This window comes from Spizellomyces punctatus (genome assembly GCF_000182565.1).
Source record: "Spizellomyces punctatus DAOM BR117 chromosome Unknown supercont1.5, whole genome shotgun sequence".
Classification (NCBI taxonomy): Eukaryota; Fungi; Chytridiomycota; class Chytridiomycetes; order Spizellomycetales; family Spizellomycetaceae; genus Spizellomyces; species Spizellomyces punctatus.
This window is the reverse complement of record NW_015971541.1, coordinates 502,058-526,050: the sequence shown is the minus strand read 5'-3', so window position 1 is coordinate 526,050 and position 23,993 is coordinate 502,058. Positions and strand designations below refer to the sequence as shown.

General features: G+C 46.7%; 10 protein-coding genes across 12 annotated transcripts; 5 read left to right on the top strand and 5 right to left on the bottom strand.

The window, feature by feature from the left end:
- Positions 1-87: 87 nt before the first annotated feature.
- Positions 88-2,362, top strand: SPPG_03264 (uncharacterized protein). The gene is made up of 4 exons (XM_016751539.1): positions 88-215; positions 269-400; positions 464-574; positions 648-2,362. Exons 1-4 carry the CDS (start codon positions 117-119, stop codon positions 2,175-2,177), a joined length of 1,872 nt encoding a protein of 623 aa, XP_016609501.1. The 5' UTR covers positions 88-116; the 3' UTR covers positions 2,178-2,362.
- On the bottom strand, positions 2,143-7,210 carry SPPG_03263 (uncharacterized protein). Its single transcript, XM_016751538.1, has 23 exons — positions 6,972-7,210; positions 6,837-6,902; positions 6,551-6,736; positions 6,306-6,459; positions 6,164-6,239; positions 5,540-6,085; positions 5,425-5,473; positions 5,234-5,367; positions 4,960-5,179; positions 4,752-4,892; positions 4,569-4,694; positions 4,400-4,510; positions 4,215-4,339; positions 3,999-4,153; positions 3,867-3,940; positions 3,672-3,806; positions 3,465-3,617; positions 3,296-3,388; positions 3,157-3,234; positions 2,981-3,085; positions 2,658-2,918; positions 2,502-2,600; positions 2,143-2,439 (listed from the first exon to the last, which is right to left on the bottom strand). The coding sequence occupies exons 1-23, from the start codon at positions 7,182-7,184 to the stop codon at positions 2,329-2,331; spliced, it is 3,411 nt and encodes a 1,136-aa protein (XP_016609500.1). The 5' UTR covers positions 7,185-7,210; the 3' UTR covers positions 2,143-2,328.
- A 118-nt stretch (positions 7,211-7,328) lies between these two features.
- On the top strand, positions 7,329-10,580 carry SPPG_03262 (uncharacterized protein). The gene is made up of 13 exons (XM_016751537.1): positions 7,329-7,578; positions 7,642-7,709; positions 7,769-7,796; positions 7,873-8,126; positions 8,182-8,325; positions 8,385-8,557; positions 8,609-8,708; positions 8,774-8,871; positions 8,933-8,954; positions 9,012-9,069; positions 9,128-9,197; positions 9,262-9,323; positions 9,389-10,580. The coding sequence occupies exons 1-13, from the start codon at positions 7,383-7,385 to the stop codon at positions 10,480-10,482; spliced, it is 2,367 nt and encodes a 788-aa protein (XP_016609499.1). The 5' UTR covers positions 7,329-7,382; the 3' UTR covers positions 10,483-10,580.
- SPPG_03261 (uncharacterized protein) lies at positions 10,531-11,667 on the bottom strand. Its single transcript, XM_016751536.1, has 5 exons — positions 11,455-11,667; positions 11,281-11,386; positions 11,041-11,213; positions 10,870-10,954; positions 10,531-10,814 (listed from the first exon to the last, which is right to left on the bottom strand). The coding sequence occupies exons 1-5, from the start codon at positions 11,595-11,597 to the stop codon at positions 10,641-10,643; spliced, it is 681 nt and encodes a 226-aa protein (XP_016609498.1). The 5' UTR covers positions 11,598-11,667; the 3' UTR covers positions 10,531-10,640.
- Positions 11,668-12,445: 778 nt separating this feature from the next.
- SPPG_03260 (uncharacterized protein) lies at positions 12,446-15,840 on the top strand. The gene is made up of 18 exons (XM_016751535.1): positions 12,446-12,623; positions 12,709-12,880; positions 12,957-12,970; positions 13,033-13,121; positions 13,186-13,297; positions 13,364-13,449; positions 13,519-13,647; positions 13,723-13,761; positions 13,825-13,850; positions 13,906-14,042; positions 14,104-14,264; positions 14,326-14,358; positions 14,440-14,513; positions 14,570-14,642; positions 14,722-14,738; positions 14,805-14,912; positions 14,971-15,180; positions 15,249-15,840. Exons 1-18 carry the CDS (start codon positions 12,580-12,582, stop codon positions 15,579-15,581), a joined length of 1,857 nt encoding a protein of 618 aa, XP_016609497.1. The 5' UTR covers positions 12,446-12,579; the 3' UTR covers positions 15,582-15,840.
- On the bottom strand, positions 15,552-16,994 carry SPPG_03259 (calcineurin subunit B). 3 transcript variants are annotated; one of them, XM_016751533.1, is made up of 4 exons: positions 16,631-16,994; positions 16,294-16,530; positions 15,838-16,129; positions 15,552-15,779 (listed from the first exon to the last, which is right to left on the bottom strand). In XM_016751533.1, the coding sequence occupies exons 1-3, from the start codon at positions 16,677-16,679 to the stop codon at positions 15,888-15,890; spliced, it is 528 nt and encodes a 175-aa protein (XP_016609495.1). In that variant the 5' UTR covers positions 16,680-16,994; the 3' UTR covers positions 15,552-15,779; positions 15,838-15,887. The 3 variants fall into 3 exon arrangements, with proteins under 3 accessions (XP_016609495.1, XP_016609494.1, XP_016609496.1); XM_016751532.1 differs by having other exon boundaries at positions 15,552-15,747; XM_016751534.1 differs by having other exon boundaries at positions 15,552-16,129.
- On the top strand, positions 16,875-18,785 carry SPPG_03258 (tryptophan-tRNA ligase). The gene is made up of 6 exons (XM_016751531.1): positions 16,875-17,173; positions 17,238-17,546; positions 17,613-17,693; positions 17,757-17,944; positions 18,001-18,122; positions 18,181-18,785. The coding sequence occupies exons 1-6, from the start codon at positions 17,123-17,125 to the stop codon at positions 18,633-18,635; spliced, it is 1,206 nt and encodes a 401-aa protein (XP_016609493.1). The 5' UTR covers positions 16,875-17,122; the 3' UTR covers positions 18,636-18,785.
- Positions 18,786-19,388: 603 nt separating this feature from the next.
- On the bottom strand, positions 19,389-21,324 carry SPPG_03257 (uncharacterized protein). Its single transcript, XM_016751530.1, has 6 exons — positions 21,031-21,324; positions 20,774-20,946; positions 20,338-20,711; positions 20,234-20,255; positions 19,613-20,171; positions 19,389-19,550 (listed from the first exon to the last, which is right to left on the bottom strand). The coding sequence occupies exons 1-6, from the start codon at positions 21,128-21,130 to the stop codon at positions 19,444-19,446; spliced, it is 1,335 nt and encodes a 444-aa protein (XP_016609492.1). The 5' UTR covers positions 21,131-21,324; the 3' UTR covers positions 19,389-19,443.
- A 672-nt stretch (positions 21,325-21,996) lies between these two features.
- Positions 21,997-23,437, top strand: SPPG_03256 (2-dehydropantoate 2-reductase). The gene is made up of 2 exons (XM_016751529.1): positions 21,997-22,164; positions 22,223-23,437. Exons 1-2 carry the CDS (start codon positions 22,143-22,145, stop codon positions 23,260-23,262), a joined length of 1,062 nt encoding a protein of 353 aa, XP_016609491.1. The 5' UTR covers positions 21,997-22,142; the 3' UTR covers positions 23,263-23,437.
- On the bottom strand, positions 23,262-23,909 carry SPPG_03255 (mitochondrial 37S ribosomal protein MRP2). Its single transcript, XM_016751528.1, has 2 exons — positions 23,620-23,909; positions 23,262-23,544 (listed from the first exon to the last, which is right to left on the bottom strand). The coding sequence occupies exons 1-2, from the start codon at positions 23,833-23,835 to the stop codon at positions 23,452-23,454; spliced, it is 309 nt and encodes a 102-aa protein (XP_016609490.1). The 5' UTR covers positions 23,836-23,909; the 3' UTR covers positions 23,262-23,451.
- Between the last annotated feature and the right edge of the window lie 84 nt (positions 23,910-23,993).

Below are 23,993 nucleotides of genomic sequence, written 5' to 3'. Positions count from 1 at the left end.
TCAGCGTTGGGTTAGCCACGCGACTGGTGCAAAGTCACGCATTTCGTCCGACCATCTGGACACGTCGCATTTTCCATCTGCCATCATCCTCGCTTCCCTCCCCAATCCTTTTGGCGATGAATAACCCAACAGTGTCGTCAGACACGCTTCTGCAAGCTGCTGTAGCTGCTTTCAAGCGTTCAGAGTATGAGAAGGCAATTCGACTCTTGACAAAAGTAGGTTCAAGTGGCCCAATATACTCCTTCGAGGGTGCTAACGTCGTTCTTAGGGCATACTGCAGGATCAGTCAAACTCTAAGCTCTACGATTGTCGTGCCCTTGCTTTTCTGAACTCTGGAAGGTTTGATGATGCACTCAGCGATGCCGAACGACTTGTAAAGCTGGACCCTGTGAATCCGAAGGTTTGCTGAAGCTCTGAACTACGTGGGTGACCGCTCACTAAAGTCTCCCTACATCGCATACAGGGCTACATCCATGCGGGTAAAGCTTTTCAATTACTAGGGAAAACTGACAGCGCCCTTTGCATTTATCGTATTGCAAGGAAAAAGGTTTCGAAGAGTCATCCTCGCTATTCGGTAAGCCTCAAAGTATTCATTCATGCAGTTGTGTCATTCCCTCATCATAAGTTCACTACATGGTTATCATTAGAGCATTGAGAAGAGCTACACTGAACTATTGGAATATACAGGAAATGTGAAGAATTCCCGTACCAGCATATCGACAATTCCATTGGCAGTGAGAAGTGCACCCCAGACAAGCCTTAGCAATTGCGCCGAAGGAGACAAGTTAATCTCTGTGGCCAAAAGAGCAAAGCAGGATTTTCCAGCTGCGACAGCTGCGGAAACACTACTCAGCAGTAATGCTGCGGCTTCCAATTGGACTGGCAATTTTGGTTCTTACGCCCTGCCATTGGAGCTCATGACGGCCATTTTCCACTATCTTCCAATGCCAACTTTGAATCGATGTGCGCAAGTGTCGCGAAATTGGCGGGCATCAGTCAATGGCAATAGTTTGCTTTGGACGGACGTTGACCTGACTCCGTACAGTCGGAAGGTTTCCAATACCGTGGTACACGCCATAGTGTGTAGAAGTGGTCGATTACTTAGAAAGCTCATAGTACCCGGTTGCACGAACATCACGAATACAGGCTTAAAGAGCCTTTTGGCACAGCGTTGTACCTCTCTGACGACTTTCGAACTGACTAACAACTCGAAGGTGACTGGTCAAGCATTGGCTGAGACGATGAAATCAATCGGATCTCAGCTCACTCGTTTGAGGTTAGCCAACACGAAAGTCAACGATATATCTATACGCAGCATTCTCGACAGTTGTCGAGCTCTGAGTGATCTGGATCTGTCGGAATGTCCTGGCGTCACAGATGCTGCTTTCGAGATCAGTTTAAATTTCAAGAAACGGGGTATCCCAATGGCCCTACAAAAGCTACAGCTCTCTTCCTGCGCCGTTTCTGATCGTACTACCTTCCTTTTATCGCAATCTTGTCCGTCTCTCAGGGAAGTAAACGTTTCACAGTGCTCGAGGATAACCAAAAGCACGCTCGTCAACATGGCTCACTGCAGCGGAATAGAGAGCCTTGTCTTAACGGGAACTGCTATGAACGAACCCGCAGCCATCAGTTTCGAGGATGCCCTCCTTGCATTTGCCGAAGGCTGCAACCAGTTACGTCAATTTGTCTTAGCATCATGCCCGCGGGTGTCGGACACATCGGTGGAATACCTGGCAGGATTCTGCACACATCTTTATGAAATCGATTTCACACAGTGTGCGACTATTACCGACTCGGCCCTACGCAGCCTCGCTACCCATTGCCCCGCTCTTTCCCGTGTCCTCATCGCTACTTGTCCTCGCATTACGGATATGGGTATCATTTTTCTAGCCCAGAACGCAAAGGAATTACACCATCTAGATGTCTCAAACAACCAAAGCATATCAGATCGTTCACTTGAAGCTCTTACACAACATGGAACGCAGCTTGTAACTCTCGCGATGAACGGTTGTCCGAAAGTTACCGGTATTGGCATTCGAGCGATAGTTACAAGCAAGCCTGGAAAACAGCTTGAAACTCTTCTAATCGATAACTGCCCTGGAGTTCACTACGAGACGTTAGGGATTTTGCGAAAGATGGCACCAAACCTCAATATGTCGGCACGTTTTCATTGAGCTGAGCCAATAATGCGACGACTCCGTTATCTATAATAAATATACAATACTGTACATTGCCATCTATATAGAGACGACACAGATATACTATGTACAAGATGTTTTGATGCTTGAGCATTATGGGAGCGCCAGCGCTCTCTGTCGCACCAACTTATGCTTCTGCAAAGGCGGCTTTGAGTTTTTCCATCTTCTCGTTCATCCTCTGCTTTTGTCGATCCATTTCGGTTAACACAATGCGCATCTCAGCCTCATGTTGGTCTCTCTGCCAGTGGTATTACAATTGGACAATAACATTTGAGATAAGCGAAAGTACCTTACACCTACCTGATTTGAAGCCTCTTCTATTTCTTTTTGTAGCTTTCTGATTGTTTGCAACATCACATCACGTTCCCGTTCTAAAAACGCGAGCCTTCCTGTCTGATTCTGCGAAGAATCGCTTAGCCAATGCCTCACATTGGTATTTAGCGGCTTGCCTTTTACCTCGTATGTGCTTTTGAGTTCCAGGTTTGCAAGCTCTTGAGATTTCAAAGCCTCCTCTTTCTCCTGGAGCCAACGCTCTTCTTTGGCTTTGAAAACTTTCCGGATCTTCGCGACCTCGTCTTCGATCATATGAATACTCTCATTCCGCTCTTTCAATTTTTTTGAGGCCTCCGCCAGATCCTTTCTGAGAGTGTTCCGCTCCTCTCGGTACTCGTCTATAATTGACTGCAGATGGTATATCTCTTGGGTTTGTGATTCGAGCTATGTCATTTTGTGAGAATGCAATGACATGATATCAAACAGGTACCCCGAATGAGTAGTACCTCCTGCTGCAAGTCCTTATTTGTCTGCTTTTCAAGCTCTAAGCGATCCTCTAATGAATCTTCTCTTTTTTCAATATCCGTAAGGAGTGCCTGATGCTCACGACACTGCCAAAAGACGATGAGGTCGAAATCCTTACGGCGATATCAAATTTGAAGACCCAGAGGGAACACCGTACCTTATTTTCCAGGTTCTGTTTAAGATTCTTAATTGTTTCATTCTGATCTTCGAGCATTTTATTCTTCACTCGTATAGCCTGTAGAATGATGGCGTTAAGTGCGTGTCACGAATCTATTGCATATTTCTCTCAAGGTTACCTGATCCTGTCCATCGCGGAATCTGTCAAGATCGGCTTGTAATCGCGCATTTTCTGAATCGAGGCGTATTCTTTCTTGCTGAAAGACCGTTGTCTGCCGTTGCATGGGTTGAAGTTAGGAACTCTCTGCGCTCAGCACTTCCAGTGTATGTGATTAATAACTCATATACCTGCTGGGCAAGCTCTGCTTTTGTCCTTTGAAGTTCAGCAGTCAGGTCATTGGCAAGTGCTTGCTTCATGTTGTAGTCGGATTGCAAAGATTTGAAATCATGTCGCATCTTTTGAGAAGCTTTGAGGCGGTCCTCAAGGGCATGGACTTTGTCCTATGCTGATTGTCAATCATGTGCAATCGGTTTATGCGAATTCGCCTTGCCCACCTCAAAAATGGTGAAGGTCATTTGATGCTTCTCCGCCAAGTCGGCTATTCTTGCCTTCTGCTCTTTCACCATGTCAGTGAGCTCTTTGATTACAGACGCCATCTCTTTTTCTTTTCCAGACGCCGTTTCAAGAGCCTTGAAAAACGGTAAGAGGTCCATGCAGAATTAGGGTACCTAGTACAAGCAGGTCCTTACTTTTGCCTGCGCAGTAAACTGCTGCAAGAGCTCTGTGTAAGCATGCCGCAATTGCGCAAAACGACCCTGCTCCTCTAGAAAACAATTCAGCGTCCATCGTAGTCGAAAATTCACCCAGTTGAAATGAGCTACCTTTCATGCCTTTTCGGAATTCTTCCTCCAAAGCGGCATAGGCATGTTGGGTCCTCGTAAGCTGGTGGGATACTGCATCGTACTCAACTTTGTGCCTTTCGAGCAACTGGTTGGTAGTCTCCGATATAGCCTGTTTTAATTCAGAACTCCGCATCCTACATAAATGTCACCATGAAGTGTGTTTGTCGCTTTCGCACAGTAAAGGACAACACGTACGCTGCGAGGTCGTTTAACTGCTGGCGGGCGTCAAAATCTCGAGAACTTAAATTTTGCTGTAATGCACTGTTCTCCTTTTGCAATTGCCTGATGGTAGCTTTGTAAATTTCATTTTCTTTCTTGACCTGGAGCATTCACACATGAGCTGGAATTATGGTCAATGGCGGACTAAATAGAAACATTACCTCCGCAACCTTGACTCTCGACTGCTCCCGATCTTTTACTAGCCGGACGGATAAACGAGCCTTTTCTTCCTCGCATAGTTTTAATTGGCATTCTAGCTCTGCAGCAGACACCTATTCATCCTTTTACAAATGGGTTCTTGTAAGGCGAATATCTACACCTTCGCCGTACCTTGATCTCTTGTTCAGTTGTTTTTACGTTCTTTAGCTCTTTTTCTTGTGTCAGTAGGTGAGTTTTACATTCCGCGCTCTCAGCCAAGAGTTGGTCGTATTTCAGTCTTATATCGTTTAAGTCGGCCTTATAAACGGATCGCTTTTAACCAAAATCACAATCCTCCAGGCCAGTGCAGCTCACCTTTACTGAAGACAGCTCACTAGCTATGGACTGACAGCTTGAATCTGCCTCTTGCAGCCGAGTCTTCAGTCTGGAGTTTTCGTCCGCTAAAGCATTTAATTTATCTTTGTCTGCACCCGCTGCCTCAGCTTGCCCCGTTGCCTTGACAGTTAAGGTTATCATGATTTAATCATGTCAAATACACGGCTAATTAGAGAGGGTGTTTTACCTGTTTCTTTAGGGCCATGCATTCATCTTCGGCCTTCTGGCGTCGACTTCGCTCCTCGCTCAACTCTCCTGTGAGCTTTTTTATTTCATCCGCATACGTTTTCTCATTGGCACGCAGACGCTTCTCTTCCTCTTCTAAGGCACGGATGAGTTTTGCGTTGGCTGCTAGCGCCACAGCCGAACCGCCTTGCATGTCAGAAGACGTTGGCTTTCCTTTACTACTGTACAGAACTGAGCATAGCCCCGTTTGCCTACTGTTTCATAATTTGCCTTACCTCTCAGGACTATTTTCGTCGGTTTTGATATTGAATGAATTACAACTCAGCGGCTTCTTTTCTGCCCGATATCGTCCTTCCCGTGAATGCATTGGTTTTTGCTCGCGCCACACAAGGGTCTGACGCTTGCCATTCTGATAAATCTATCTGTCAATCCAGTACTTAACTTGGGAGCAAACAAGAAAGCGCACCTTAGACGCCGGGATCCTCGTTGGTAATGTTGTGTACTCTGACTCATCGCTGCAATATTTGGATATTAATAGGACGCACATTCAGACATCAGTATATCTGTATTGGCGTTCCAACCTGTTCTCGCCAGCGCCAGGGCTTGAGGATGTCGAGACGATATCATCCTGACGCTCAACGTCATAGTTTACGGCATCGGCACCAGATTCTCTGCGCATTTTAGGAGACGCGCGCTGACCGTCTCTTTTTCGATGCGATTGGTCATCTCTATTGAGTGACGTTATGCATTCCATTAATCTTTCCATCTGCTTTTCAAGCCGTGTAAGACGGTCTGGTGATATCGAAGATCCCGTCGATCGATTTTGGAAACTCGTAGGTCCTCCGTCTAACTTAAGGGACTGCGCTTTTCCGATCATATTGCGGACCTCATTGTACAGGTTCTCCATCTGGCTGACATCTGCCTGCGGCCGCTGTTGAGTTGGCGCACGCATTGAACTCGTTACGTCCAGTACCGAATCCATTTGTTGTTGCAACTGCGTAAGTTGTTCCGAGAGATAGTGCACCTCATTGTCAATTCGTTGCGCTCCGGAAGGTGTTGAGCCGCTCTGAAAGTGTCTCGAGGGGGCAGATATGACTGGGGTCCGTACCGAATGACCCGGATCGGCACTATTCAATTGATATCGAGCAATCAGCAAAAATGATATGGTACAAAGATATTTCTGCAACGTAAAAGATCTACACAACCTGGCGCCCTCTTTCTGGTGTTCTTGGACAAAGTCTGCATATTTAGCGATATCCGGATGACTTGAAGATATGTGAGCTACAGGAAATGGGAAACATGAGAAAGGTGTGCACCATAGAGGGTTAAGTTTTTGTGTTTCAGTACATGTTACGCGAATACCGTGCCGATCTACACCGTCAACTGAATGAAGTTGCTTCAGGAGATTCAAGACCATCATTGGGGAATAGGATGGCGCACCACAGATCGGATTGACCTTGGACACCGCATGGTGGCCATTCAAGACAAGATGCTTGAGTTTCTGATGAGTTAATTTCAATATTAATACTGAAGATGCATAGGAATCTGGTGACATAACAGTGTCGTCTAAATATGCCAGACACTGGACTTACCATGCATCCCATCAGCGGACGAAGCGCTTGCCAATCATCAATATTGTTGCCTTTGAGATCAAGCAGCTCCAACGAGTAGTCATTTCCATGCATGTCAGTTAGCCCTTCCAAGGTGCGGATAGAATTGAAGGATATAATAAACTGGCGCAAATTATGAAGGTCTCGCAAGTTTTCGATCCGACAGATCTTTATTATTCGCAGAACAGAGTGTAAAGAAATAATAACACAGGAAGACTAATCGACAGCTCCTATTTAACGCAGTTGTTGCCTTGTATTGGTTTCCTACCTTATTGTTAGAGAGGTTCAGCTCTCGCAAGTGTGGTACGACCTCCAGGCCCTCAATCTTCTGTATCTAGCTCTGGATGTGAGGAATGATTCCTACCACAACAGGCCAAGTCTCGGCCAAAGCAGGCAAGCATACCAAGTTACTGGAGAGGTCCAATATGACCAACGAACGAAAGGCCTGGAGAGCATTCCTATCGATCTTTGTTATGCGATTCGAGTGGACGTTAAGTTCGCGAACGTCTTCCAGTCTAATTGATGATCCAGAAGAGCCGCCCTGCCGAGCACCCAATCGCAGATAAAGATCCTGCAGAGACGAGAGGGACCCATCTATCTCCGAAATGTTGCACATGCGCGCATAGATGGCTCACAAAGGCCAGGAAAATAGCGCACCATGTCGCGTGCGTCTGACCTTACTCCATCCCGTTACACATGTTGTTGCTATGGTATCGTCAGAGCTCTAGTACCCGTTCCTTACGAAAGCAGGCTGATCTCAACTTCACAAAACATTTGCGTACGCTCTTTGCCTGCGTTCAAGCACATAGATGTCATGAACATGACGCTAGCAGTCTCAGCAGTGGATGGTTCAGTAGTAGAGGCGACCTCACTTGTAAATAGCGACCCTTGTAAGGTGCCTCCTACGCGACCAACAAAAGCGAAGCGCAACATGTACTGTTATTGTGAATCTGACGGCCGAGATGGACGGTTTATGATACAGTGCGACGGATGCAAGAACTGGTATCACGGTAATATTGCTTCAGTATAATGTAAGTAAGGTTGTAGTTAACGGCTACATTGTCATATTGCAGGCGAATGCATAGATCCTCCAATGACAGAGGATGACACCCAGTATTTGACCAAGTTCTACTGTGCGGAGGTTTGTGAGAGTCAAACTGCATCTTGCCGGAACTCATTCTTATCAAGTTGCTAATTCAGTGTGAGGCAACGCATGGGAAGAGTATCTGTAAGTGAGACTATAGGCAGATCAGTATTTGGCAGACCTCTAAAAGAACTCTCGTGATTATTCCATGCGTCACCAGACAAGGAGCCCACGCGAAAGTCAAAGCGAGATAGAACGCAAATAAATTACAGCGAACTAAACCAAGGCGTGGCTGTGGAGGAACACCGTTTTACAAAGTTGTTGAGAGCGCGATCTTTCGCCCCTGACAGATTTCAACGGCTCCAGGGCCGAGATGTAACGTTGGACTGGGCTCGAACTACAGGTTTGAAAGAGCCCATTGTCATTGAGAGTCCGGAAGGACTGGACATGTGCATGCCAGACAAGAGTTTGATTGTACGTATTCTTTGTTTCAAGAATCGTTTATCTGTTCTTATTGTGGATGGTGCAGGTCAATCAAGTGGCGGACCTGTGCGGGAGGGAGCGAGAAGTGGATGTCATTGAAGTAGCTACACAATCGGAACGCATCATGACTTTGGACGAGTGGGCAAAGTATTTCCACCAGCCACCAGAGAAGCGAAAGCGAATTTTGAATGTAAGTCACAAACGATTCAATGTAGACACCTGAATTAGCCCTGTACTGACCTGCATAAGGTCATAAGCTTGGAAATTAGCCAAACACCGCTAGGGGACCAAATTAAGCGTCCCCGGCTTGTCCGCGAGCTTGACTGGATCGATAATGTCTGGCCCGTTGATCTCAAGGCAAAAGATGATTATCCACGCGTCCAGCTGTACTGTTTGATGAGCGTGAAAGATAGCTACACAGAGTAAGCAACATCTGCAAATGATTGGCACGATAATTATTCACCCTGGCTCAGCTTTCATATAGACTTTGGTGGGAGTTCGGTATTCTACCATTTACTCTCCGGTCAAAAGGTATTCTACTTCATCGAGCCAACAAAAACGAATCTACGAAAGGTAGGATTGTTGCTCGTGAAGCACTTGTAACAGGCTTATTGCTAAGATCGTATTCAAAATTATAGTATGAAAAGTGGTCGTCATCGCCAGATCAATCGAATATCTTTCTTGCAGATGAGATTAAAGGAGGCGCAATTGAAGTGTGTCTCTACGCCGGCAACACGTAAGAAGGGGCTTGCAGGTTATCAGCGATGCCACCTATCAACTAATCGTCATTGTCGTAGGATGATTATACCAACTGGATGGGTAAGTACATTACCAGTAGGAAAGAGGATGAGGCATGAATAGTTAATGAGAATGCAGATACATGCCGTATATACGCCAGCGGATTCAGTCGTAATAGGTGGAAATTTTCTTCAAGGTGAGCCCTTCTGTTCTCCATATGTACACAACTAGTGTTCCTTAATCAGTTTTTCAAGGGCTGAATATCGGAGGACAGCTTGACATCTACGAAATTGAAAAGCGAACCTTGGTACCTGCGAAATTCAGGTATTCGCGTACTATAGAGGCAGAGTTGTACATGTACTGAGATAAGATTACTCTTGTTCTACAGATTTCCTTTCTTTGAGAAAATGCAGTGGTATGCAGCGAAGGCTTATCTCGGCATACTAAAAGGTAAGTAAATCTTCCTCGAGACAGTTTGAAGACGTTGATGATCGTTGACCGTATTGTAATACTAGAACATGCTGCTCAAATATTATCGAAGTGGGAACTAGATGGCTTGAATGTCCTCATCAACTTCCTTCAAGAAATCGCCACACGTGTGAGCGATGTAAACCGTTTGAAGAAGGAAGAGAGAAAAGCGCTGAAGCGAACCATTCCCCAAGGGATAAAGAACGTACAGAAGCTTCTACGGAAACTTCAGAAGCATGTAAATGCGGCACGGGCTGAGATGGGGATAGACAAACCGAATCCGCCACCTTCAAAGTCTGCTAGTTCCTATTCGCTACTAGCAGGTCCATCCGACGGCGTGAATCTTAAAGAGCATGAGAAGGATCTAAGTGAGGCGGCCACAAACGCAGTTGACCTCGATTCGCATCCGAATGCGACGATCAAAGCTGAGATTCACACCTTGCAAGCGGGGCATTTGGAGCAAATTGAAAATGAATCATTGATCGCGCATGGGAGCGCCATTGATGATGACTCGGATGAATGGCTTTCAGATTTAACCGAAATGGAATTTTTGGATTCAGACAATGATGATGAGCCTATTGATGATGAAGATGACGGCGAGTATATGGACGAGGATGATGATGGAGTCGTCCACACGGACGATGGCCAAGCGTATATTCCCGGCGGTAACACCAGAAAGGCAAAGCGAAAACCAGAGTCCGAGTCTGATGATGCCAGCGACGATGCAGATGATGGTACACGTGCAACTCGAAAAAAGAAAGGGCGATCCTTGGGATATATCAGAACCAGTACAACTATCAGAAGTGACACCTCAAAGGTGATAGATGTACCCCATATCGCACCCCCTGCTCAGAGCAAACCGTGCGTCACGTCCTTGCCAATTCGTAAAGAGAGTATGGCGACTAATCCACCGAAGGCCGCTGTTACCGGAATGTATCTGCCACCACCACCGCAACCACCTCCAACTAGGGAAGTGAGCAACACAGCTAGTAACCAAATCATTAGCAACTCATCAGATGAGATGAAACCAACCATCGCGAATACAGCAGTGAACGTTTCTGCACCGAAGAAAGAGAAAAAGCCTGCCACTGTGTACCAGCGTATGTCAAAGACAATGAGCCGACTTGGAAAGCGTCGGTGACTGTAGTTAGCGTGGCAGGGATGTAGATATTGAGGCGCACTTAGGCCATTGTAGTTTTAAGGAATTATATTTAAATAGGAAGCCTCGCTGAATTATGTACAAGTTTGATGTGACCGCGCTGGTGTGCCTGAAGTCTGTGCCCAGGCGTGGATTCGTCTCTACGTCCATTCCATCTCTGAACCGCCAACAGCTGTGTTTATCTCTATCACATCGACGATCCCTCGAGGTGGCAGAAGCTTATCCGCAGATGATTGAATGGTATTTTGTAAAGTACTCACTTCTGCTCTGGACTGCGTAAGACGTGACTGAAGAGCATGATTTGCAGACTGGATCTGTACAGCCTGAGTAAATAAGACCGTCACATGTTTTACTCTCGGTTTGGCTCACCTCGGCCAATTCCGTGTGTAGCTTACTCAGTTCGCGTCGCTTGGCATATACGCTGTAAGCTCGAATTGCCTGAGCGGGAGATACTCTGTGCGATAGTTCATTTGAGGATTGTTATTGAACTGAAGTTTTGGGTGGCGCCTGGAGATCCTGTCGCATTCGATCTGTATTTACCTGAAATGCATGCACTCCGCTGGTGCAGAGCTATTATCTGTTCTCTTCGACCCTCGCCCCTGCCCCCTTTCATATTCTGCTTTCTGCCTCTGCTGGGCTAGTGCAATAATGCGGTCAAGCTCGTTGAGTTTGGCCACAACATTTTTATCCATGTTAATGTCCTCAAATTCTTCCTGTCAAGGTAGGGAACAATCCATTCATTGGCCAGTTTGTCATTCACAGTTAGAAGATTACGCTTACTCGTATCGATTCTCGAATGAAGGCAACCAACTGTTCACGCGCGCTCCGAAGTGCATCCGGATTATCGCGTGCGAGACGAGGAAAGGCTTGGGCCATTTTCGCGTAACTGTAATATTAATATGAGTAAAAAATCGACAGTCTTCCGATCTATCATTTGAGCACCGGCAAACTGACCTACATCCGTTTAGGCATGTGTTTAAGGCCGCTTCAAAGACTTCACGGAGCTTTCGCATCCGTGGACCCTCTTCCACCGTCATCTCCGTGTCTGCAGGATCTGTTGGTGGCATATTAAGTTGAACTTCTGCTGGTACTGACATTTTATCAATGTCTCTGTTTGTATCGATGCAAGAAATGAACACGGACGAGAATGATCTCTGGAGATGGTCCCAGTACACGTCAAGCGACGCCAGCTCCCAATCGGACACGACGTGGCACCTGACCTGTCCGAACTCCGCTGGTTCCCCACTGCCCCCCATTAGCCCTCTGTCAGAATGACCTAAACAGCGCTACAAGACGGCAGGCAATAGTTAGATTAGAGTCAGTTATGCGCAGGTGTGCGAAATACCAAGGCCACCAAGGCATTGGCCTAGGAGTGTAAAGGCACCTTGTGGAGGGCGTAGCTGGGGGTTCACGATGAACCTTCTACTTCTACTCTTTGGCTGTTTGGCACCGCTTGCTTCAAGCATTGGCTATCATCGAGCCGACAACTTGATACAAGGATTTTATGCGAAAGCAGATAGTTGTCAAAGTTGATTCCCGGACCACACAAACACCGTATGACTGACGGACGTCCTTGCACAGTGTTAAGGGTAGCAGATATTGTTACAAGTATGATAAAACAAGGAGTAGTCGGTCATCAATGTTAGGAAACCATACATAAACATGCATTGGAAACGAAGCTTGCGCAAATCCATGTCCTGTCTACCTTGCCTCCACAAACGAGACTGATATTGGAGAAAGATCAATGACATGTATGATCGCCCGTTTTCATCATCAGACTTGGCATCAACAACAAAATACAAATCATGGTCTGTCAAGTCCGTATACACATGTCGTTAAAGCAAGCCTTGGAAGACCTACTGGAAGGAAACCTGATCGGAGGGTGACACGTGTTAGGTAACATTCCGACCCGGTGGCGGTGCTGTCAATGCGCCAAGTGGACTGCTGTTTTTTGACTTCAACCGAGAATACAAAAAGACGAGATCCTGCTTTTAATTTCCCCATCCGACTAGCATCGACACACAAACACTTTACTGAAAATTGCCGCAGCTAAAGCGCATACCTATTTAGATTGGACATATGGAGGTGCCTCAGTCAAAAATTGAGTTGAGGATATCTTGCCGGTGACTGTCACTTCTCTTCAGTTGGAAACATACACGACGAAGGCGAAAGCTTACTCTTTATTATTATCCCAACGTCCACTTCCAGGCATCTCTTGAACAAAGATGTCTTGAGCAAAAGCGATCCACAGGTCATCTTGTATACGGCGAGCGCGTTGCGGGGAGGAGGCTGGATAGAATATGGACGAACTGAAACGATAAAGGACAACTTAAACCCGGACTTTGCAAAGGGCATCGTTATTGACTACTACTTTGAAGAGGTACGTGTTGAGGTGTCGCTAGTCTTCTTAACCGGTGGAAAATCGTACCGATAAATCGCATTTTCCTCTCGCACAGGAACAACGACTCAAGTAGGATATTGAAAGTCTTAGCCAGTATACCCGGGGACAAATATCAATCATCATTTTTCTAGATTTGTGGTCATGGATATTGATAAGCCGAACGGATCTATCCACGACCAAGATCTACTCGGCACCTTCGAAACTACTTTAGCCACCATAGGTGGGTAATATGACGAGACGCATGCTCTCTTTAAGTTGTTGACGACAAATCTTCCGCTGTATAGTAACTGCCAGTGGACAAGCATTGCAAAGACCGCTCGCTCATCCCAATCGAGCAAAAGCTGGCTACATCAAAATCGTAGCGGAGGAGCAGACTAATTTAAAGCATGTCGTCAAGTAAGTGCGATGTGCAACATGATTAGCACCCGTCCTTTATGAATATGAACACCATGCGCTCTGCAGGATGACGTATCATGGACGAGATCTGGACAAAAAGGACTTCTTTGGTAAATCAGATCCATTTTATCAGATCAGCCGGACACAGGAAGGTAAGCGGTGTACTGTTGCGCAACAGTGTTCATAAAGAGGGTGATTTTGAAATCCGGCCATACACATAGACGGTTCGACAACCGTTGTCTATAGGAGCAAACACGTTGCGAAAACCTTAAATCCAACATGGGACCCCGCAGTTATACCGGTCGCCGCCCTATGCAACGGAGACCTTGACCGACAGCTTCTTTTTGAAGGTATTTTAAGCACCATATCTGTAGCTTGGATATGAAGCGCGCAGTTCACAATACTTACCTTCTGACACTCCCTAGTCTATGACTGGAATCGCAGTGGAGGTTCGTCAGCGGATGGTAAGATCGATTTTGAAATAAAATCAGGACCATTGCTTATTGGGGTTGGATGACTTTTGAAAGCCAGTGACCTGATTGGACACTTTAAAGTACGTGAATGGATTGATGTACCGTGCTCTTGATGGGAAACTAATTGAAGTGAAGGCATCGGCCAACGAGTTACTGAAAGCACAGGGCAAGGAGTTTGAACTGATCAACCCGAAAAAAAAGGAGAAGAAGAAAAATTACCAAAATTCTGGCTATTTCCAAGTCGTACAGTTTTATCTGGAGGATGTTCCTACGTGCGTAGAGTGAGTCGTGCCACTCAAATTTGTTCTCTTGCTGAATGTTTTGTTTGTACAGCTTCCTTGATTATTTGGCGGGCGGTACAACACTAGGTCTTGATGTCGCAATTGACTTCACTGCTAGTAACGGAGACCCACGGAACCCAAACTCTCTACATTTTCGGGATCCATCGCGATACAATTTTTACCAAGAAGCTATTTTTTCAGTTGGCAATATATGTAAGGTTCATTGGCTTTTGTAATCTTATGATAGCGCTGACGAAGACATGCCATCACCCAGTACAGGCATATGACACGGATAAACAGTTTCCAGGTGTGTGACTTTTATCTCCTTGCCTTAAATGCTGGCTAGAACATGGCTAACAAGAACGTGGAATCAATCTTAACTTTAAAGCGTATGGTTTTGGTGCGAAGTTCGGGGACGGCACAGTGTCTCACTGCTTTGCTTTGAACGGAAATCCCAAAAACGTTCGTTTATGCGTCGCTGTCGTTCTTGACGTTGTTGGCCACTTACACCGCTTTAGCCTGAGGTTTATGGTGTTCAAGGGATACTGGATGCATATATACTTGCCCTCTCCAACATTTCACTGTACGGCCGTAAGTAATTTTTACGTTGTCTTTCATGGTTTCAGGACACTCATCCTCTGGCGTCGTTTGAAATCGTGTCATTCATCAGCTACGAATTTTTCACCTGTACGTAAGACTTGAAGGTGTCTTGATTTCTTGAGGGTTCAACATTCAAGGGTTCTCTTTATGCAGATAATAAACCAAGTCGCAGCTCAAATCAGGGAGAGAGAAAGCCGGCATGGACCGGGAAGCAACTACTCAGTTCTTCTAATGATTACAGATGGTGAAATAACAGATATGGTCTGCATTGGTCGCGTTGGTTTCAAAGGACCGGGTTGTCATCTAACACTAAGACTAGGAATCCACAATTCGCGCGATAGTGCACGCGTCAAACCTTCCTCTCTCGATTGTCATTGTTGGGGTGGGTAATGCGGACTTCACCAAGATGCATGTTCTGGATGCGGATGATCAGCCTCTGATCGCGGACGGGCGTCGATGTGAACGCGACATTGTACAATTTGTGCCATACAGGGAAATGGCTGGAAATCCGCACAAATTAGCCAAGGAGGTGGGTCTCCTCCGGCTTCGTGATTTTTCTATCTGTTTCAGATGTTCATGAGCCCTCCGGCTTGATAGGTGCTCGCAGAAATTCCTGACCAGTTTGTCAGTTACATGCGCTCTCGGGGCATTAGACCTCGCCCTGCACGTGCACACTCGTTTGCATCTATCACATCGCAGGATAGCGTCCCCAACATGTCTGATGCAGGGCCATCCGATTACGGACTCGCGGGCCCATCTAGACATGCTACCATGCCGGGGTTAAGAAATTACGATGCAGGTCAAAGTAGCGATGCATTACAGCGCATGGCAACTACACCGGCGAATTATGCACCGCCAGCATATACGACGCCACCGGCTGGAAACCCACAGAACTATGATCGCAAGTCGGGACAAGGCCCCTCTTATTAGATCCTCTACGCAGTTGTACCCAGTATTCCCTAATTGGCGGAGGTTAAGATCTCCATCCACACATGCACAACGCACGCATAATGCAAGCTGGAATTTTTGGCATTAATTAGCAGCTATAGAGATTTTGCACTAGTATTACGATATTGGAAAACCCCCCACGTGTTGCCTACAGTATCAACCGTTCAACCATCGTTAGAACTGAGACCTCTCCGTTAATCACTATATCTATTGAATAAACAGCCCAGGTATTACTCACAGCCAATAATTGTTGACAACAGAGTATCCCCATCCCTTCCAATCACAACATCAAATTCGATCATCTTCTAACGTCATTTGTCGTGCCACGTCCGTGCTTTCCACCATCTTTTGAAATTCTTCAAATGATATCTTCCCGTCCAAATCCAGATCTGCCTCCATGATTGTCTTATCCACGATTTGTTGCAATTGGCTGTCTCTTAGGTTATTTCCGACCATCATTTTGAGAACTAGGAAAAGTTCGCCGTTTGATATGAAGCCGTCGCGGTCCATGTCGTAGACTTTGAATGCAACTAAAATGAAAAATCAAGGAGAACATATTATTATATTATGCCGCAGGTACAAATGGATGCAAGCCTTTTAATGCTTGGGAAGCCATATGCTACTCTGGGTTCGCTATTACACGCCACGCAGACGGAGTAATGTCACGTTCATTGTCGACAGCAAATAAACCTACATTTCAGTTTCTCTTCCCTGTTCCCCTTTGTTGAAAACGCACTCAATCCAGAAATGAATTCTTTAAAATCCACGTCCCCTGAGCCATCGTTGTCAAAGACGGCTAATAGACGCTGTGCGAGAGGGTTATTGGCAACTTGGGGAAGGGAAAGGAATTCTTCTTTGGTGAGGGAGCCTGAGCCGTCTTTATCTAGTTTTACAAAGCGTTTGTATAGTCTTTGGATTTCTTCAGCTGAGACTGTGAACCAAGAGGGGCATTAGCGGTTGTCGGGATCATTAGAATAACATGTCCACGCGATGCTACTGGCACTACAGCTTGGATTATCTCCCTTACTTACAGTTTGTGGTTGCCACCATGTCTTCGAGATGTGACCCTTGGGCGCCCATTGTTGCAGGTTAAAATGTGAGTGCTGGTGATTGCGGGGGTTGAAGGAGCGTCTTGCTGGTCCGCTGCGGGGGTACGCGAAAGTGATGACGTTGAATAGCGTTGATCAAGTTTCATTGGCTCATTTCAATGGCACAGTCATGAGAAGTGCGCTCCAAGCGAGTTGAAAGACGCTTAAAGGCGAGCAAGTCGTAAGAGGTCGTTGTTGAGGTTGGGAGGGTCGCCGTGAGCGGGAAAGAGGCAAAAGTGCGCAGGCATATCAAACGCACATGCAAAGGTCCGGCATGTGCGTCCATTGCTCTCCATACTCTCGTTCGACTTGGGCGTCGAAATGAACATGGGGAGAGACGTGTGGTTGTTGTAGTGGCTGTGCAATACATTCGCGTTACTATGACTGTCGTACTCTCTCCAAGTTGAAACTGGCGAGAGCTGCTCTCAACCGACAATGGTGCGCAACATGTGGAAACCGACGAGACGACTGGGTCTAGCCAGCAAGGTAGGTTATTTTAGAAACATATCGTGCGCCGCAAACACCTGTGCCAACTTGTCGAATGATGCAGCTCAGCTCCCGTCCATTGTCGACTGGTGCGTCTCCAAAACCGTCCCGTTTCCGACCATGCACACTGTCAGGAATACAACCGACTGGAGTGCCCCATCTCGGCAATTACCTCGGTGCGCTTGCCAACTGGGTGCGCTTGCAGGATACTAGGACCGCCGACTCTCACGTCTTGTACAGTATCGTCGACCTACACGCGCTGACAGTTCCGCAAGACCCTATCGTACTAAGGAGGAATGTGCGGGATATGGCGGCCTCACTTTTGGCCTGTGGGATTGATCCAAAACGGAGCATACTATTTAGACAGTCCAAGGTGGCCAGGGCCTGTGTGCGAAGAATTTCGGAAACTTGACGTTCTTACTCGTCCATCATGGAACAGGTCCCACAACATTCAGAACTAGCGTGGCTTCTCTTTTGCCGAACACCGATTGGATGGTTGAGCCGTATGCACCAGTGGAAGGTATGAGTCTCTCTCCGGCCCGACTCTATTGGCAGATTCAACTAACATGAGCAACATATACAGTCAAAACTGCAGATGCTTCAACAAAACAACCCGAATGCAGCTGCGATAACCACCGCAAACGCCACCATATCTTTAATGTCAGGGGGAGATGAAAATGCGAAGCTTGACGGCGATGAGAATACACAAGGCTTAAACATTGGTTTACTGGCCTACCCGGTTCTGCAGGCGGCAGATATACTGATTTATCGGTATGGGATGCTTTCCCTTGCATAATAGTGTTCTCATAAATAACAAAAGTTAACAGTGCGACCGAAGTGCCTATCGGCGAGGATCAACTGCAGCATTTGGAACTCACAGTCATGGCTGCACGTAGCCTCAACTCTCATTACAAAAAGGAGATTTTCCCCATTCCAAAAGGGATCTTTGGTATGAGAGCAAATAGACTGTTCAAACGTCCTCATCTGATTTATATTTTATGTTTCAGCTTCCTCATCCTCCAAGCGTATCATGTCCCTCCGCACTCCAACCTCCAAAATGTCAAAATCAGACCCGTCTGATGCTTCGCGTATTAACCTTGACGACACGCCCGACCAAATCCGCTCCAAAATTCGAAAAGCCACGGTCGACTCTTCTGTCGGTATAACATATGACCCAGTCAATCGTCCAGGTATTGCCAACCTCATCAACATCTACTCCAGCTTTTCGAACGAAGAGGTTGCGCAAGTCGCAGCGAGGTTTGCCACCAGCGGCAATAAAGACTTTAAGGAGGCTGTAGGGGAAAGGGTAATCGAGGGTTTGAAACCCATTCGTGAGGAGCTTTTGAGGCTACGGAAAGATATGGGATTTGTCGAGGAGATTCTCAGTGAGGGAGAAGAACGGGCGCGCCACCTTGCCAGCCGGACTTTGCGAGATGTGCAGAAAGTGGTTGGGCTAATATAGATCGTTACTTGCTGGTAATGGTAGCCCAAGCCGACGAAGATGTGTAGACAATGTGATAGATCACTTTTTTGTATTTAGCAGCAACTTTATTCATATTATCAGAAATAGCAAAAAGATCAACAACAGCCTAAAATAATACATGGCGGCTTGGACATATATCTGATCAACTACATAGAAACAGTAAATCTAAAGGAAAAAAAGAGGGAGGGCGCGCGAAAATCATGCTAAGGCGTGTATATTGGCAACGATTCGCTGTCGATATAGGGGGGTAATCGTGGTGGGTAACGGTCAACTTGTCCAACTGCTGTTGGTGGAAAGAGTAAGGGGAGCAAATTGCGGCTACGAAGCGGCGTATATCCAGCAGCTATCGTGATGGGCGGCCTTGACGCTTGCGTTCTGGGCTGCGCTGCTATTCGAATTGGATCCAAGGAGCGATCGGATCGCATTGGTGAGTAAGATGGTGGTGTCGATGAGACCATTTCGCGGAAGCCAAAGAGTTGTTTACAAATGTATTTTGTGATTTATTGCAGAAGCAGTCTTGACAAGGGGAATTTCGTTGTCCATCCCCAGCTTTAAATAGTTTTTCGGCCAACCACACTTGTGATGGGGTTTGGGGGACGAAATCATCGGAATCATGATGACTAAGCAGATCACAGTCAAAAATGTGACTTGTCCACATTAAATCTTTAAGGTTTTCAATTGGTCGTTGAAAGTGGAACCTGATGCAAACAAACACAACATTTGAAAACCCTATGCAAATAAAGATTTGTGTTCTATTTTCCCCCAAAACCCAAAATGTAGTGATTATCTACAATGGAATCCCATGAAGGAGATCAGTATTGTTGCATCGGGTCAATCGCAGTTGCACGTTGCCCAGCGTTCGGGTTGCAAACCCGGCTTCGCAGTATGCGAAATCTGTAGCAGCGATACTCGGGTAAGCACAGAGTGACTGCATCGTCAAGAGGAATTGCACTTACAAAATTCCCACTTTCGCTTGAACACTTTATCGTATTTCGCCTCTAGTCCATGCTCTTGAGCAACTGTATCGCAGTTTTCTATGAATTTCTCTCTCCAGATGCGGAGGGCTTTTGCATAGTGCGGTCCAATGTTTCGCAACTCGTCCACAATCAGATGTCCCTTACTTCCTTGGTACACAGAATCCACTAAGGCTGTGACAGACGGACAGTGACCACCCGGGAAGATGTGACGTTGTATAAAGTCGACTTTCTTCAAGTACTGTTCGTATCGCGAATCCGGCATGGTAATGACTTGTAAAGCTACGATGCCATGCGTGGGATGAAGGAGTTCATGACACTTTGCGAAAAATACGGGCAGAAACTCAGGCCCGACCGCTTCTAGCATTTCCACTGCAATGATACGGTCGAAACGTTGACGTGAACTCATATGGCGATAGTCCATAAGTTTTACATCGATTGATGATGAGAGGCCCTCTGCTGCTATGCGTTTTTCGGCCAGTGCCTTTTGTTCTTTACTGAGGGTTAAAGTGGTCACTCTACATTTGTGACGTTTGACGGCCTAGAAGGCGACAAAGAGTTGGGCTTGGAGAATTGAGTGAGATTGCAAAAGAAGACACATACCTCAATCGCTAATGCGCCCCATCTAAATGTCATCACAAATAAACGGCCCCATGAGTATTCGCAAGAACGTATGCTCTCTAGGACCAAGCAAGAGTACCACTCACCCAGTCCCAACTTCTAGTACGTGATGTCCTTCTTCAATACTTGCCAAATCCAGTATGGCATGTATTTTTCTATACTGAGCTTGCTCTAGAGTATCATCCTCTCCCGCCCAGATTGGGCACGAATACATCATTGAAGGATCCAGAAAACTCGCAAACATCTCATTGCCCAAATCATAGTGTGCTTGAATATTGCTCACTGCATTCAAGATCGTGTTGGGAATCCGAGAGTGCAATACACTGTTCAAAACGGAGTTTAGGCCTGCCGGTAGCAGATTCATCTCGGAATAAGCATCACGATTCTTTGTCAAGATCTTGATGAGCGTTGCAAGATTTGATACGTCGATCTCATGATACATGTAGGATTCACCGAATCCCTAACGGGAAGGGAAATGTCAAGATGACCAAAAGCGAAGTAATATTTGCTATCGGTGCTCACCATTGCACTGAACAGCATCAACCGGATCCAGAATGTATCGCTCAGAACCGTAACGAAAGCTTGGAGATTTGGATCATTTTTGCTGCCAAACTCTCGAGCATCCCCATTTTTTAATGTAATATGAATGTAACCTTGGTTTGTCCGTTTTAATGTGGAAAGGCATGCCGATTGTGCTTTACAGATATAGCTATCGTTAGTTTATCACGCCTTTGCTCGTGTGCCAGACGCGCCGCCAAAGTAATAAACGAACGCCTCACCAGTTGATACGAGCAATTGCCACGGCGACAATGCGGCTGCAAATCGCGTCCATTTCGTATTAGTGCTTGATAGCACTTGCATATCCGGCGTTTGAGTCATGGTTTTGGTACGATGCGGAAGAATTCAATTTAAAACAGGCAAAGTTACAAAACGATGGCCGGGTTCAACTATATACAGAACGCGCAAGTCTCGTAAGTCCGAGAGCTGGCAATGGTCGGCGCTGCGGCGTGGGATGGCGGCTTGAGCCAATGTCGTAAGTACTTAAGCGTCCCAACCCGGAAAAACAAGCAGAGCAGGAAGAAACAGCCTAGGGGCGGCCTCAAACTGTAATTATTCCACCAATAATTGCTTATGTCATCTGTCACCCAACGGAGCATCTTCTGGAGACTTGCACCCACGACTCATGTCGGAGTCTAACGGAGGGGTTTTTTGAGGGCGACTCCACATGTTCTACGGCCTACAGGACATGGCTGCTCTTTACAAGGAAACCCTTTGGTTGCTTCTCAGACTCGTCTCTGGAGCGCGGAACTCTTAATGTCAATGCACGGGCATGATGACCACCGGTCGTTTGCAATGCGTCTGTTTGGAGAGAGCCAGGTACGCCATGTTCTATTTCCCTGCTTGATCCGCAATGGAAGAATCCACGTAATTCGCCAAGTTTGATCCAAGGTATATCTCCTTGCTTATACGTTGCTTATAGAAGCAAATCCGTAAGTTGTATGTACCCTCATCCCTTTTGATTCTCAAAGGCCAAGTAATGTCCAGCTGGCCGAGGTGAGCAGTTGGTTTTCCCAGGTTTAAGCCCGACATGGTCAACGACCATCATCCAAAGATGGCTAGCCCTTTTCCTTGAACAGCAGCTGCTTCTCTCATCCGGCAGTTCCGACTGTGCTTGCGTAATCGTTAGCGTCATCCCGTCACACAAACACGACAAGCCATCTTGGAACAATCCATCTCTAAATCAACTTGCGTTGACCGGAATGTTCGACGAGAGATTTCTGCGATCCTCCAAGGGAACAACGTTGAGTATCCCGACATCTCATCCATCATAGCGACTGTAGACATTGCACTTGGCCAAGACCTGTTGATATCCTTTTTCTGTTTTTCTCAAATGGGCGTGAATATCCTTCTCGGTACGTTTGTGGACCCTCGACTGACTACCTAGGCCAGAGACGCTAATCTTACTCTCAGTCGGTGCCGGGGCTGTTGGAGCGTTCTACGCATCTCGGCTTCATCAGCCTGAAAAAGGTGTGCACGTCTCTGTGGTTTGTCGGTCCAACTACAAAGCAGTACTAGCATCCGGGTTTCAGTTGAAAACCCGCGCTTTCGGCGAGTACACGTTCAAACCCCAAGCTGTCTTCCCCTCTTGCAAAGCGGCTGCAGAGGCAAATCCAAGCATAGTGTACGACTACGTTGTAATAGCAACCAAAGCCCTTCCCGATATCGACGACGAACCACAAGAGGTCGCGCCAGTGGTGACACCGGGGAGAAGCTCAATCGTGTTGATTCAAAATGGTGTCGGGATTGAAGCACCTCATCGAGCCCGGTTTCCAGCAAACCCAATCTTATCTGCTGTAACAGTCATATCAGCCGCACAAACGGAACCGGGTGTCGTTGTGCAACATCGCTGGACCCGCATCTCCATTGGTCCCTTTAGTGGAGACGAAGATTCTTCCTTAGCACAGTCTACGATCAATCAGCGCGATCAATATGCGCAAAGCTCGTTAGAGCGTCTCGTAGCGATTTTCCACGATGGTGGCATATCGGACGCAGAAGGTTGGGATACCATTCAAATCCAATTGGTGCGGTGGCACAAGATTGCCATCAATGCAGCATTCAATCCCTCTTCCGTATTGTCTGGTGGATGGGGAAATGCCGATATGGTCAACGATTCTGAACTGCGGCAGCATACTCGTGGCTGCATGCAAGAAGTCTTTGATGCGGCTCGTAAAATATTTGGACGTCCATTCCCGTCGGACCTAGCCACCATTGATGCCATTATCCGGTCTACGGAGCGAAACAAGGGATCCAAGCCTAGCATGTTGTTGGATTGGGAGGCAGGGAGACCAATGGAGCTTGAAGTGATCTTGGGGAACCCGATTAGAATCGCTCAGAGATATGGCATTCAGATGCCGCGACTGCAAACAATGTATGGATTACTGAGAATGGCAGCACAAAAGCGGGGTATCCAGCGACCGCGGGAGGCGACACCATCTACGGCCAAATTATAGTTTCCTTCTTTCCAATTCAATGTTTCTTATGCCATTATGTATTTTACTGATGAGAAAAAACAAAGAGTTGATCCGACTGGCTCAACCAGCATCTGATCAGCGCTTTTGCTGCAAGAACAAGTCGTTGCGACCCTCCTCTTCTCCAAACGCAGCTAGAATAAATAAACCCTTCCTGAACTCCACGTTGCTCTACCAACAACTCTTTTTCACCCCCGGTATCTCACCCGCCAACGCTCTTTCTCGGAAGACGATTCGGCTAACCTTGAAATCGGTTACATGACCCTATGTCCGCATAACGGTACACTATAGGTGAGCTCAGGCAGCTGAAATCTATGACACGAGTCGTCTTGCACATACCCTTGTCTTTCCACTCTCTACACATCTGTTGTGAACTGCTGTTGGCCGTGAATATTTTGGCAATTTTTGAAGCTCCAATTGCGCACGAATGCGGTCGTTCAGGGTATACTTTCCAGACTTGTCTCGTGCTATAAGCCGGAGGGCTTCGCGTGTGATTTCATTTTCGGCTACACAGAGCCGAGTAAGTTTGTCTCGGATGATATTGGAAAGGGGCATGATGGAGGGGAGGAGAAGGGGTAGGAAGAAGGAAGAACTCTTGGGTCAGAACGAAGAGATCCGTCGTTTAAGCTCCAAGCCGATCTGCTTGCAGGATCAACGACTCATTTGTGATTGCCATGGCAACAGGACGCATTAGCTAAGGCTGGGATCGCCAA